The sequence below is a fragment of the Lagenorhynchus albirostris genome, chromosome 12, assembly GCF_949774975.1.
Source record: "Lagenorhynchus albirostris chromosome 12, mLagAlb1.1, whole genome shotgun sequence".
In the NCBI taxonomy this organism is placed as follows: domain Eukaryota; kingdom Metazoa; phylum Chordata; class Mammalia; order Artiodactyla; family Delphinidae; genus Lagenorhynchus; species Lagenorhynchus albirostris.
This window is the reverse complement of record NC_083106.1, coordinates 21912371-21926133: the sequence shown is the minus strand read 5'-3', so window position 1 is coordinate 21926133 and position 13763 is coordinate 21912371. Positions and strand designations below refer to the sequence as shown.

Here is a 13763-nt window from a genome sequence, read left to right as displayed (position 1 = left end):
GTGTGTTTGCTTATTTAAAGCTATTTTTTTCTGATGATGAAATTCATCCTGTTGGTGACATTGTTAACAAATGGGTGACAAGGTTAGCATGAAAGGTAGTACCTTGATACCTGTGAATGCAAGGGAATGAAAGAGGCAGATGAAAGTTTATACCCTATTTTAGGAACCTATTATGAAAATACTAAGAATATGAGCAAAATGCCAAGATAACCTTGAGCAGAATTGGCTTCAACTTTAGGAATAAAGAGTGTGTGTGTGTGTGTGTGTGTGTGTGTGTGTGTGTGTATGCATTTGGGATCTCTAATGAGGTAAATCTTATAAAAGACTATTTCGTGTTATAAAACATCCTCTTCTCTTATGTTCTCTGTCTCCATTAAAGATACCACCGTCTTTGCTGGAATAGGCCAGAAATCTGGGAGTTATCCTGGACCTAGATTCAGTTCTCACCTGGATGCCATTCACATCCTAAACTCCAGCCACAGGTGTGGTGCTTCGAGCACCTCCCCAAACGTGCAGTGCTCTTTTCTCTGTCTTTCCCCACACTTCTCTCCTCTCCTCTCACTGCCCACCTGATGATCAACTATATAGTATTAAGGACAGTCCAAAGTCACCTCTTCTATGAAGCCTTTTCTGACATCATCATGTACGAATAGATATCACTGTCTTGGAGACTCCACTTCAAGCTGTCCACAGCTTCATACATTTTCTTTAAACAGGAATTTCCCCTGGCTTGAGAACACATCTTATTTTTCTAACACCCTCACTTCCTACCTCCCCCCAGCAACCAGCATATCCCCCAACCCTTAAATACCTGAATAAATAAACAAATGAGGCTTGATGGGCATATTTTAGAAAAGTAAATGATCAAAATATGGATAACAAAAAAGAACGTTATCATTCTAATGTTATGATGACAGTTGATTAGGTATATTAGTAGAGCTCAAAAGAAAGGGAAACTTTGACACATTTCCTTATACACACATGCAGGAGGTTGAAGTGGGGGAAGCAGCTATTCCTCAGCCTCTAAGAGCAGGATTATGGCTGAGGCCAGAATCACAATGTAATAAAGAAGCAGGCATCTTTGCTTCTGTGAGAAACCACCCATCTCTAATTTGTCAACATACACAGTTACAGTCAGCTCCCCATTTCCACGGGTTCTGCATCTGTAGATTCAACCAACCTTGGATCAAAAATATTTGGGGGGGGGCTTCCCTGGTGGCGCAGTGGTTGAGAGTCCGCCTGCCGATGCAGGGAACGCGGGTTCGTGCCCCGGTCCGGGAAGATCCCACATGCCGCGGAGCGGCTGGGCCCGTGAGCCATGGCCGCTGAGCCTGCGCGTCCGGAGCCTGTGCTTTGCAACAGGAGAGACCACAACAGTGAGAGGCCTGAGTACCACAAAAAATAAATAAATAAATATTTGGGGGAAAAAATTCAGAAAGTTCCAGAAATCAAAACTTGAAATATCCATTATATTTAAAACTATTTACATAGCTTTTACACAGTATTTGTTATTATAAGTAATCTAGTGATGATTTAAAGTATACAGGAGGATGTGCATAGGTTATTGCAAATATTACACCATTTTACACAAGGGACATGAGCTTCCTCGGATTTTGTTATCTTGTGTGTGTGTGTGTGTGTGTGTGTTGAGGGGGGTGTTTCCTGGAACCAGTCCCTCGAGAATACTGAGGGATGGATGTATAAGGAACTCGTTGAGGTTAAAGAATGCAAATCATCGTTATCGTCATCAACAACAGCAGTTTCTGAGCCTTTGTGAGAAAATGCTTGCTTATTTAATAAACAGAGCTTCTTGGGGATGAGCAGAGTCCAAACGCTGCCCTTTCACACATCAGGGTCTCCACAGAGAAGGAGCTTGATGAATGGTAGTTTGTACGTGGCAAAGGAGCCTCATGAGGACCAACCTTATCTCTGTCCTCAGAGGCTGAGGAATTACTTAGACAAGTAATTTATACCACTTAATTTAAATCCTATACTTTATTGTTCTTCTGCAAGTGGGTCTATGAAGAAAAATTTCCACCAATTGGGAAAAAAACTCAGAATATAAATGGGAAAGTTATTTAAATGTTCAGTTGGTGACTACAATACTGGTTCCCAGTAGTCTTAGTGTAACTTACTATTTTTCAGTACTGAAATACGAGATTTTGTTGTTGCTGTTGATATAGTGCTTTTATTATGATATTTTTTAAGTGTAAAATCTGAGTGATTTATGTCATAAAACTCGCCTGGAGAGTTTTCAAACAACAGGTGGGATGATTTGAAGATGAAGGCATGTGTGTACAATGTGTGGCCTACAGGTGTCTTCTTGTCATTCCCCCAGCAAACTTCCAGGTGAAATATGCTTTCAGAGCAGCTAGAAAATGTTTCCATAAAATATGCTGGCAACTCAGTGACAACACTATTGAGGCACTGTTTTATAGGCTTTCCCCTTTGAAAAAGATTAAATTACATTTTGAATTTTTCAGGACAGTTTTCATTTTATGTAGTGTGTTTTTTTTTTTAATAAACCTGTTTTACTAATTTTATCTACTAATGATTTACATTAGAATGATATTATAAGTTTCATGTTTATACTTGCATAAGTGTGTTTTTTAATTTGATAGTTTTATAACATGTAATTTAAAATATGAAATGTAGTTAACATTTATTTTTCATATCTTCTAAACTTTTACAAATTCTGAACATAAAAACCTAGTATTTTAGTATTGCATGGAATAAATACCTAATTACCAACATTGTTGTCTTGTTCTCATCTTGCACCTCTAATTTCAAAAAATAGGTTAATATTTCTCATATTTTCACATAGGTATATGTCATGATGATGAGGACCCCAAAGGCTATAAATGGCCAGCCATCCAACCTTCTGTATACAGTGCTCCCTGTCCAGGGAAGCCGGGCTTCTATGCTTCACGGACATGGTAATACTTTCTCTTTTTTTTTAATATTTATTTAGTTTATTTATTTATTTGGTTGTGCCTTGTCTTAGTTGCGGCAGGCGGGCTCCTTAGTTGCGGCAGGCAGGCTCCTTAGTTGCGGCATGCGAACTCTTAGTTGCAGCATGCATGTGGGATCTAGTTCCCTGATCAGGGATCGAAACCGGGCCTCATGCATTGGGAGTGCGGAGTCTTATCCACTGTGCCACCTGGGAAGTCCCTGACTCTTGCCAGCAAATTCCATGTAACCTACCTTCCCAGGGTTACAGGTGTTGCACCGTAGTTCCCGTGCAGTGTATATTAATTGAAAAGAAGGGCGGGAATCTCTGTTGTGTATGTGAAATCCATGTGAGGTAAAGACAAGACAGGTAGGTTACCAAGAAAAGCCTTTTTTTTCTCTCTCCAAGAAACATGCTAATTTAGGCTTCTCCAAAGAAAGACAGAGCAATTTGGAAACTAGAGGGTGGTTCTAGAGCAAAGCACCTTATGTGTGGATGAACAAACTCACAGCCTCATAACATACATCTGACATTCTGAGTCTTTTTAACTTTTTGGAGTGGTTATTGTTGGAAGGGGAAAGAGACAGTAAGAGAATAAAGACAAGATCCAGGTTAGGGCAGTCTGCTAGTGGAGACTGTTAGGGTGTGGATTTTTCCTAAATATTGAACGGAAACCTCAGACAGGTTGACTGCAGAGGATTCACCGAATAACAAGTCAGACCTAGTTCCTCACCCTCCACCCTCCTTCAGTTAGAGTTTTCTTGCAGGGAAATTCATACACTGAAACTGCCCACATAGAAATACTTTGCCCCCACTGCTTGGTTTGACACGTGGTGGAGAGGAAAGAAAGGGGCTTCAGAGCCCTGCGGACATGGATTTGAATTGTAGCTCTACCTCTTCCTGGCTGTGAGACCTTGGAAAATTCCTTGATTTAGCTCAGTCTATTTCTTCATCTCTAAAATGTGGATTATAATCTGCTTTACAGAGTTAAGTGAAATCAAAAATGAGATTTTATCTGGAAAGTTCTTAAAGCAGTACTTGATCCACGTTACCAACTCTGCTTTTAACCTTAGTAACCTGATGTAGCCTAGGTTACAATAGGCTATTGCTAGTATTTTCTTTCCCTGATGCATGCACCTGATTTTTTTTCCAATAAGATCTTTTAATATGAGTTTTATGTCAATGTATTATAGTCTTATCTTCAAATGAAACTTACCTAGATATTAAGGGAAATTCTAAAGCTTATTATTAAGCAATTTTGTCAGCTATAGTGTCATTTATGCCAAATATTTACAATACCTTTTTTGTTTGTTTGTTTTATAGTCACCATGACCCTGCCAACACATCTCTAGCTTACTGGGGTCCTCCTGATATCTCCAATTGCTCAAGTAAGTGAGAGATTTGTCTTCATTTCTCAAAGGCAAAATGAGATGACCTCGAGCTTCACGGTTTTCATCCTCTTCAAACATGTTCTTCTGTTCTGTGATACCACTATAATATTAAAAGCTAAGCAAATGATTGCTTCACTCACTTAAGATAGAAAATACCATTTTGCCTCATTCTGACTTTCTGTTCTATTCATTCTGTAGGAGATTAAAAATAGTAATAAAATTTTGGAGAAGAGAATATATAAATTAAAATTTGTATCAATGTTTTATAGTTATGTATTTTTTTAAGCAGCAAATATATACTTATTTAGTGATTCTGGGGGTATCTCTCTTAGAACCATTTGTGAATATTGGTCCCTCCAAGTTACTTACCTAAGTTGCTTAAAAGCACCATTTGTGTCTTACTAAAGAGAGAAATTAGTTTCTGAGTATAACGAAATACTGTTGTCCTGTTAAAATTGTGGTAAGGGGTACACACAGGAAAACTGATTTACTACTTTACTATGAAGTGAAATACCATACTATGTTTTGGATTCTTGGAAATGCTCATAATACACTGGTAAAACTCTATGTTGTTCTTCTGCCATTTTTTAGGTGAAGCAAATGAAGTTGCCAATCAGATTTTAAATTTAACTGGTGATGGGCAGACATTAAACTCAGCCAATATCACCAGCATCGTAGAACAGGTCAAAAGGATTGTAAATAAAGAAGAAAACATTGATATAACGCTTGGCTCAACTTTAATGAATATATTTTCTAATATCTTAACCAGTCCAGACAGAGACTTGCTTGAGTCTTCTTCTGAGTAAGTTTGTTTGTTTGTTTTCTTCTGGAGAGTAAAATTTATTGGATACACATGTTGTTATACAATTTCTCACAGATCTGAATGCTTGGTGCCCAGCTTTCATAATTTAAATCTCTAGAAGATCCATTGATATTCCGCAAGATCATTCACAGAATAAACTTCAAAGTTCTGTTTTTGATTTTGGTTTTTTTTTTTCTGAGAAAATAATTTACAAATTGATTGGGATTGTCGATCTGGATAGATCATATAAATAGTCCCAGAAAGACATAATTGGGGGCTTCCCTGGTGGCGCAGTGGTTGAGAGTCCGCCTGCCGATGCAGGGGACACGGGTTCGTGCCCCAGTCTGGGAAGATCCCACATGCCGCGGAGCGGCTGGGCCCGTGAGCCATGGCCGCTGAGCCTGCGCGTCCAGAGCCTGTGCTCCGCAACGGGAGAGGCCACAACAGTGAGAGGCCAACGTACCGCAAAAAAAAAAAAGACATAATTGGTATTTCATTTTACATCTGAAAAATGTTTACATCTGAAAAATGTTAACTGGTGTTAATCAAAATATATACTAGTATATATATATAAATTTATGACACTTCTTTTTGCTTGCAAAGGAGACAGCAAACAGTCAGCTCACATGTTTTAGGCATAACTTGGTCGCTGTAGGTCACTATCCTACAGACTGTGACACAAAACTGCCACACCTCTGTGACTGTTATACTTCTGAAATGAAAATGCCTAGGGCAGGGTGAAATATACCTATTTTTACACAATTCAGTTTGTATCCAACTATATCAGTTAGCGTGTTAGTATTAAGATATTTAATTTTTTCTGTTTCCTTCCTTTCAACCAAATTTCTTTGACGAAAATTTTGTCTTTGTTAAAATGTATTCCCTAACTTACCTTATGCACATAACAATTATAAACTTTTTTTACAGGGCCTTGCAATTCAAAAAATACTTTTATCATGTTATCTCCTTTGATTCTCACTCAGTTATGAAGTAGGAAGGGTATTTTTCATATGAGGAAAGAAAGGCTAAAACAGATGAAAAACAGAATATTTGTTTAGGATGACTTAATTGTTGCTTTTCCTTAAAGCATGTATTTCTCGAGGATGAATTTATCACCACGATTCAGTGTTTTAACTGATGTTATTGTGGTTTGGGGGAATGTTGTGGGTATTCATGTTAAGATGAAAAAGTTTAAGGACAATTTTATTTGGTTTGTATTTTGTCCTGCAGGATATCACATGTGTGCAAGTACCTAAAATGTGTCACTTAACAGTGGTATTATTTGTCATTTCTTTAGAGCTTTAAAAACAATTGATGAATTGGCCTTCAAGATTGACCTACATAGCACATCGCATGTGAATATCACAACTCGGAATTTGGCTCTTGGAGTATCATCTGTGTCCCCAGAGACCAATGAAATTTCAAATTTTAGCATTGGTCTTCCAAGCAATAATGAATCATATTTCCAGGTAATAAGCCAGTGGTTTCTTTAATTGATTCGACGAATTAAAATCTGATCATCTGCTAGTTGCTACTGCAACGACATCTTAGTTCCAGGGGTGGAAGGCTAGTCCGAAGTTTGGTTAACAGCAGTAGTAACCATAAGACATGTGGATGCAGAGAGGAGGTATACTTTCAGTTTACCCTCTACAGGAGGTGATAGTGGAACTAAGCATTAAATTATGAGTGAGTGCCACCCTATTGAGAGTGGGGTATGGGGAGCTGTTCAATCAGAAGACATTTATTAAGGACACGAAGGTGGGAAGATGCATGGTATATTCTCTTTGCCAGTGGTTCTCAAACTACATTATAATCACCTGGAGGACTTATCAAAACAGATTGCTGGATCCCATCCCCAGAGCTTCTAATTTAGTAGATCTTGAGTGGATCTCCAAAATTTGCACTTTTAACAAGTTCCCAGATATAGCTGGTACTGCTGGTATGAGGATTGTACTTAGAGAACCAATGGTATAGAGGCTAGGAATGGCAAGTGATAAGCAGGCTGAACACGAAATCTGGGGCCAGATTAATGGAGATCCTCCCTGACATGTTCAAGTGACACTTCAGCAAATCATTTTCAAGTTCCTACTGTGTGCTAGACAGTGTTAGCCACGTGGGCAAATGAAATGATTGAAGCATCGCCCTTGACATGGGAGAACACATAAGTGGCATTTAACGCTTCTTAACTGTGGAGATAAACCAAGATAGAATATTTTTTTAAATCTGAATATAAGGAAGAACTTATTTTTCTACTTTGGACCAAAGCCTCTTTTGGGTAATTCTATTTCACATTTTAAGAGTGAAAATGTGGTCAGCCTCCGTCTCATTTCAAGTCCATTTGCAGGAAAACATTCTTTGGACTGATCTGTGGGTTCAGTAAAAATGGTACCCAAGAATGTTCAGAAAACTTCAGCTGCTTCCTCTATGCAAAGATACTCATTCTCAGCAAACAAATTAACTCGTCTTTTTTTTTTTTTTCTTTTTCCTGGTAGTTATTTTTCTGGTAGTGTGTTTTGAGAAAAGCTCAAAATCTATTAAGTGTAAATCTAATTCTTATACTTGAAAATGGCAACTGATTTATAGATCTCTCAGTTTGTGTTTAGTTAATGTCGGTGCATATCCCGTTTTGCCCCATTTGCAAAATGCGAATGAGATCCAGGCCTTTGTCTGTAAGGGATTCAGCCTTGAGGGCAGTGACTGTGGCAGAGGTAAAGGGGAGCCCTGGTCCTGGCCAAGTTGATGCTGGCAGTTACTCTCCTGTGGAGTAAAGTTATTACTGCAATTTAAATATGATTACTCAACTGACATACTCTGTGTGTATGACAGATGGATTTTGAGAGTGGACAAATGGATCCACTGGCTTCTGTAATTTTGCCTCCAAACTTGCTTGAGAACCTGAGTGAAGAAGATTCTGTATTAGTTAAAAGAGCACAGTTTACTTTCTTCAATAAAACTGGACTTTTCCAGGTAAGAGTTCATTAAATTATTATTTTTCAATCGTAAATTGAGTTTCATTGCTCAAAAGGAAAGATAAAAGTTCAGATTTCTTGAAAATGTATCAAGAGGTATAGAAAAATTAATCTACTGTATTTTCAAAACTGAAAAATTTTAACATAACTGTTTAAATATTTTATTTTAGATAATTATATGCTTATTAATAGGATGTGTTCATTTAAGGTTTTTAAATAAATCAGATTAAGACTTGCATGATACAATTAGAAATGGAATTTGTGGAGAAGTTATTATTTATTATTTCTTTTGTTAAGTATTTTACGCTCTCCAGCAATTTAGATCTTCAGAGTTAAAGAAATTGTGTGCCAAAGGAAAGTTTTTTTTTTTTTAATTCAGCAGGAAGCACTGTTTACATAATGAGCAGCATTCTTGGCTTTAATCAGTTTTCCCATTAGTATTTCAAATGACCTTTGGCCTTCCCACATCCCCTGAGTAGGGTGGCATTGTGCTGAGCACATATTATCATTTTTATTGGCATCATTTCCAGATACTAGAAAGTCCCCTGCCAGCAAACACTGGTGACCTCTGGTTGCCTTTGAAAGTACAACCCGTTCTGAGCAGTTTCACCGAGCCCTTTCAATAAAAGTTACCTATTAAACTGAAGATACCTGTGTATATCAAACAGTGTGGCTTATGTAAGAGAGAACTGCAAGTTTCAAAGCCAGTAGAAATGTTTTTAAAAGACTTGTGCCATACGTCATGTTTAGAGGAATGGCAAAGGAGGCTACAGGGAAGTAAAAGGAGGACCATGGAATCATTTACAGTAATTAAGTCAAAAATTTTAAAATGTTATCAGCAAATGCTTTAAGAACAAGCTATATAAAAATTTTGAGCAGATTAAGAATGTAATTACATGCAATTGCTCTGAAGGATTTAATAGCTACAAACACATAAAACTGCATTTGTTAAAGTTATCTGAGGCTTATAACAATGTCGCCTTTAAAAATAATGCAAGAGGACTTCCCTGGCAGTCCAGTGGTTAAGACTCTGCGCTTCCACTGCAGGGGGCAGAGGTTTCCCTGGTTGGGGAACTAAGATCCTGCATGCTGTACAATGCAGCCAAAATAATAATAATACGAAAAATGTAGTAGGTGTTAGATGATGTGAATGGGGGAGAGGGGGCCATTGAGAGGAGAGGTGGAGCCCAGCCGGAGGAGTTGGGAGAAGTCTTAGCTTTGTAAGAATCTGTCACAGTTTCATTTTGAGTCTCATCTTCTCACGCGATCATTTCTTTCTCCTTTGGCATCTCCCAATCAGCGACATTATTAGGAAACATATGTTTGGTTTTTAAAGTAAATTTATGGCAGAGTGAAAAAAATGTAAGCGTTCTATGGTACTCCCCTCACACAGGGAACAGCATAAGAGTATTTTTAAAGGAAAGGCTGGGTATCTCCAAGCCATAGCCACTTTATTGAGAGAGACCACACAAAAGTAATAAAAAGCTATATTCTGGATTCTGAGAGCTAGGTAACATTTAAGGAATCTTGTATTATTTCAAAACAGCTGATTTATAAGCTGTTGTAGAGAAATTCAGGAGGCTCAACAGGAAACACAAAGGGAAGGAGAAAGTGGTGATGGTCTTGCTGGAGAAACAGTCTACTGGTCCCAGCCATTTTGCAGCACAGATTTGATTTCCTGACATCCTTATCTTTGAAGTGGAAGCTACAGATGCTGGCAAGTGTGCAGCCAGAGATGGTAAAAGTTCTGGTGGGGCTTTAATCCGGTAGAATTACATCTAGGTTTACGTTAGTAAACACTCAGATTGTTGTCATGGACATGAAAGATGAATTGATTTTTATTTTTCACACCATATTTCCTTGGTACTTCTCTAAAGGAAAACAACTTCATTTATTTTTTAGGATAGGGAAATGATCTAATGATTTCATAGCTTTTTATGAGTGTGTATTATTTGTGGGTTTGCATTGTTTCAGATTTTAAGTGGCTGGCATCAGCCACAACAGTGAAGAATGAAGTTTTATGAACATCGCCTTACAGCATTGGTTCATACTGTTCCCTCAATGTATTTATTATAATAAGGGAAATAGCAGAGCTCTTTCAGGAAAGCTAGCAATTTGATCTTATAAACAGGATGTTCTATAACTGAAGATCTTAAGTGTAAAAAGTGCTGACAGATTGCTTATTTTGGAGCACCAAAATAAAATAAAAGTGTGTACTTCTGACTAATACACAATTTTTTTTTCTTTAAAAGGATGTAGGAACCAAGAAAGGCACCTTGGTGAGTTATGTGATGGCATGCAGTATTGGAAACATTACTATCCAGGATCTGAAGGATCCTGTTCGAATTAAAATCAAACATACAAGGACTCAGGTAAGGAAAAGCTACAAATAGCCATGGAACAGAGGCAGACTGTTTGATAGAATTGTGGGGCCTTTTTTAAAATATATGATTAGAAGTAACTAGTACTTTTTTTGCAGGGGGCAGTTTTCCACAAAGGCGAGACCAGCTAGTCAGGTAGTGCCGTAATGTCCTGGTGAACAGTGGCGGCAGGGCAGGGGTAGGATGGGGGGAGTTAGTCTTGTCTAGGATTCAGTCATCTGCAAGAGAGTAAGAGTGAAGGAAAGAGTCACACCTTTTGAGAAACAACGTATAATTACTTCAGCTGACTTAGATGTAAATGCACAGTTGTGTCATTAAAGGTTTTGGTTGTCTTTTTAAAGTCAGAGAATACTGAAACTAGGAAGGCAGAAGGGAAATGGGAGAAACAGAAGAGAGTTGACATTTTTTGGGAGCTTAGCAGTTGTCTAAAATCTTGGCAAATGTTGTGCTTTTTTTTTTTTTTGCTTCATTACCCTTGCTGTCATCTGTTTATTTGATAAAATTATGTGGGGTTCTTATTGTCTTAAATGGCCCAACCACAGTTTTCCCCTGATTTATAGAGGGTCCCAGTCATGATTTGACCATTAGGCAGGCAGGAAGGCAGGCGGGAAGTGAGCTGGCTGATAAGGACTAAGGCTTGGAACTGAAGTCTTCTAAGAATTAGCCCTGCTTTGTCACGAAACCTCTGAGACTTCCCTGTTCTACCCTTTGGCCTCCTTTGTTTCAGCTCCTTCATCTATAAAAAAATTTTTATTGTGGTAAAATATACATAACATAAAATTTACTATTTTAACCATTTTTAAGTGTATAGTTCTGTGGAATTAAATACATTCACGTTGTTCTGCAACCATCACTACATCCATCTCCAGAACTTATTCATCTTCCCCAACTGAAACTATGTCCCCATGAAACAACAACTCCCGTCGCCCCTCCCGCAACCCCTGGAAACTGCCATTCTACTGTCTCCATGAATTTGACTACTCTGGTATCTCATATAAGTGGAATCATACAGTATTTGTCCTTTTGTGATGGGCTTATTTCACTTGGTATTTTCAAGTTCCATCCATATTATAGCATGTGTCAGAATTTCCTTCCTTTTTAAGCCTGGGTAATATTCCATTGCATACACACACACACACACTCACACACACACACATTTTGTTTATCCATTCATTCATTGATGGGTACTTTGGCTGTTTCCACCTTTTGGCTGTTGTGAGTAATGCTGCTGTGAGCATGGTTGTACAAATATCTGTTTGAGTCCCTGCTTTCAGTTCTTTTGGGCACATACCTAGTCATAAAGGAGAGTTTTGAAGATGAAGTGAAATTTTAGTGTAAAGAGCCTTGCTAAATGCTGAGAATTACACTTTATGATGAGACATAATTAGTAATCTGCAGGTAAATGGTAACCTGATTCCTCTGGAGTTATAGTTGATTTCCATTTGAAGTCTGTGAGAGCAAACCCCTAAACTGCCTGCCATTCTTTGGTCGTATTGCCGTGACTAATTATGACCGATTTCTTTGTGAAAACCTTAGCATTTTTACTCTTTTCCCATGTTCAAATTGTATGATTTTTTATTTCTTTGAAACACAATTTCACATGTTTGTTCTTATGTTAATACAGGCTGTGCCTCATCCCATCTGTGCCTTCTGGGATCTGAACAAAAACGGTACGTTTTAAAATATTGGCTGTCTTAATAACAACTGAATTTTCAACATTGTTAGACACCCCCGTTTTCTTTAATTCCATCCCAAATCAGAGTGAGTCACAATGTAAGTTTGAGGGCAACTGAGCTGCAAAATTTGGTTTAGGTAGCTTGGGAAGCGAATTCTAATTTCTGTAACTTTTTCTTCATTGCAAGAAGAAATAGGCAGACTTGACTTTTTTTTTAAACAAACCACCTCTGATTTCAGTTATTTATAAACTATAGCTTACATTTTTATTGCTACTTCTAGATGAATGTCAATGTACATTTGACCACATTCTTCTAGGACACTTCTGAGGAGGGTATTTGATGTGCACAAGGCCTGCAATTTCAAATCCAGCTTCCAGACCACAGATTATGGGGGGAAATCATATTAGGGGATTGTAACTATAGGATTGGTTATAATGGATGCATGTTACTTGAAAGAATTGAACTGCCTCCAGAATGACATTTGACAGTCAAGAGAGAAAGGCAGAATTAAGGGTAATCACTAGGTGTGAAGTGTGGAGATGTCTGTGAAGGGAAGGGAAGTGGCAAAACCGCCCACCTCTGCCCTATAAGCGTCACCTTCCCTTGGGGTTCCCCAGTGGGATTATGGTGGCCCAATCAAACAAGTGCCGGTGTCCCAAACCTCTTTTTTTGATACTCCAGTCTTAGCTGGGAAGTTTTTCTTGTTGTTTGGTTTCTAGTTGCAGTTTTGAGAAGATCCTAATTTACTAGCTACATAGTTACAAATGATATCACCTTGTAGTCTTAAAATACCCTTCAAATATATGAGTTGTTCATATTCCATAGCATACCGTAAAAGTCAGATAAGATGTGTTAAAGGCATTTGTAGTAAGTTGTCTCTGTGCGTGACTGCTTTGTACATAAGAGCATGTTCCAAGGAAGCTGACCTCCTTTGTTCTCATGTCTTCACAGAGATATAGATTGACCAAGGGGGTAAAAACTTGTGCTGATCTCTAGAGACTTTGTTAGTATATAACATATTTGAAAAGGGATATTCTTTTTATGGAAGTTGACTTTAAAATATATTAAATAAATAAATTATGTATCAATTCATATATTAATATATTTATGTTAAATATATATTTATATTACATATAATCTATTATATAAATATACTTAAATAAGTAAAATACATGTTGAAATATTAACATGTATTAAAATGTAAAAACTGAATTTTTCGCAGACCCCTGAAGCACTTCAGTAGAACACAGTTGAAAACCACCACCTAACCTCTGACTGCCCACCTAGCACTAACATTCTATGATCCCAGGAATCGAAATTCTTCCGTGTATTAGCAGCTTTCAAGAGAGTATCCATTTTACAGATAAACTGCAAAGCAGAAGGGTCTGAGGCGTATTTCCCCAAGGGAAAAAGCTCATCCATTACAGAGAAGGGACTGACCTGCTGTTATTTTCACACTGTTTGTTGACTTCCTCCTACAGAAGGTTCTGGATTTTGGAACACTTCAGGATGTGTCGCACACAAAGATTCAGACGCCAGCGAGACGGTCTGCCTGTGTAACCACCTGACCCACTTTGGGATTCTGATGGTAGGG

General features: G+C 38.0%; 1 protein-coding gene across 1 annotated transcript in view; it reads left to right on the top strand.

Moving 5' to 3' along the window:
• ADGRG6 (adhesion G protein-coupled receptor G6) overlaps positions 1-13763 on the top strand; it is a 136283-nt gene that overhangs the window by 92073 nt on the left and 30447 nt on the right. The window contains exons 10-17 of the mRNA XM_060168023.1: positions 2825-2936; positions 4274-4338; positions 4933-5143; positions 6441-6612; positions 7970-8110; positions 10365-10484; positions 12118-12163; positions 13651-13757. Of these exons, the coding sequence (XP_060024006.1) occupies positions 2825-2936; positions 4274-4338; positions 4933-5143; positions 6441-6612; positions 7970-8110; positions 10365-10484; positions 12118-12163; positions 13651-13757 (974 nt within the window). The remainder of the gene's footprint in view (positions 1-2824; positions 2937-4273; positions 4339-4932; positions 5144-6440; positions 6613-7969; positions 8111-10364; positions 10485-12117; positions 12164-13650; positions 13758-13763) is intronic.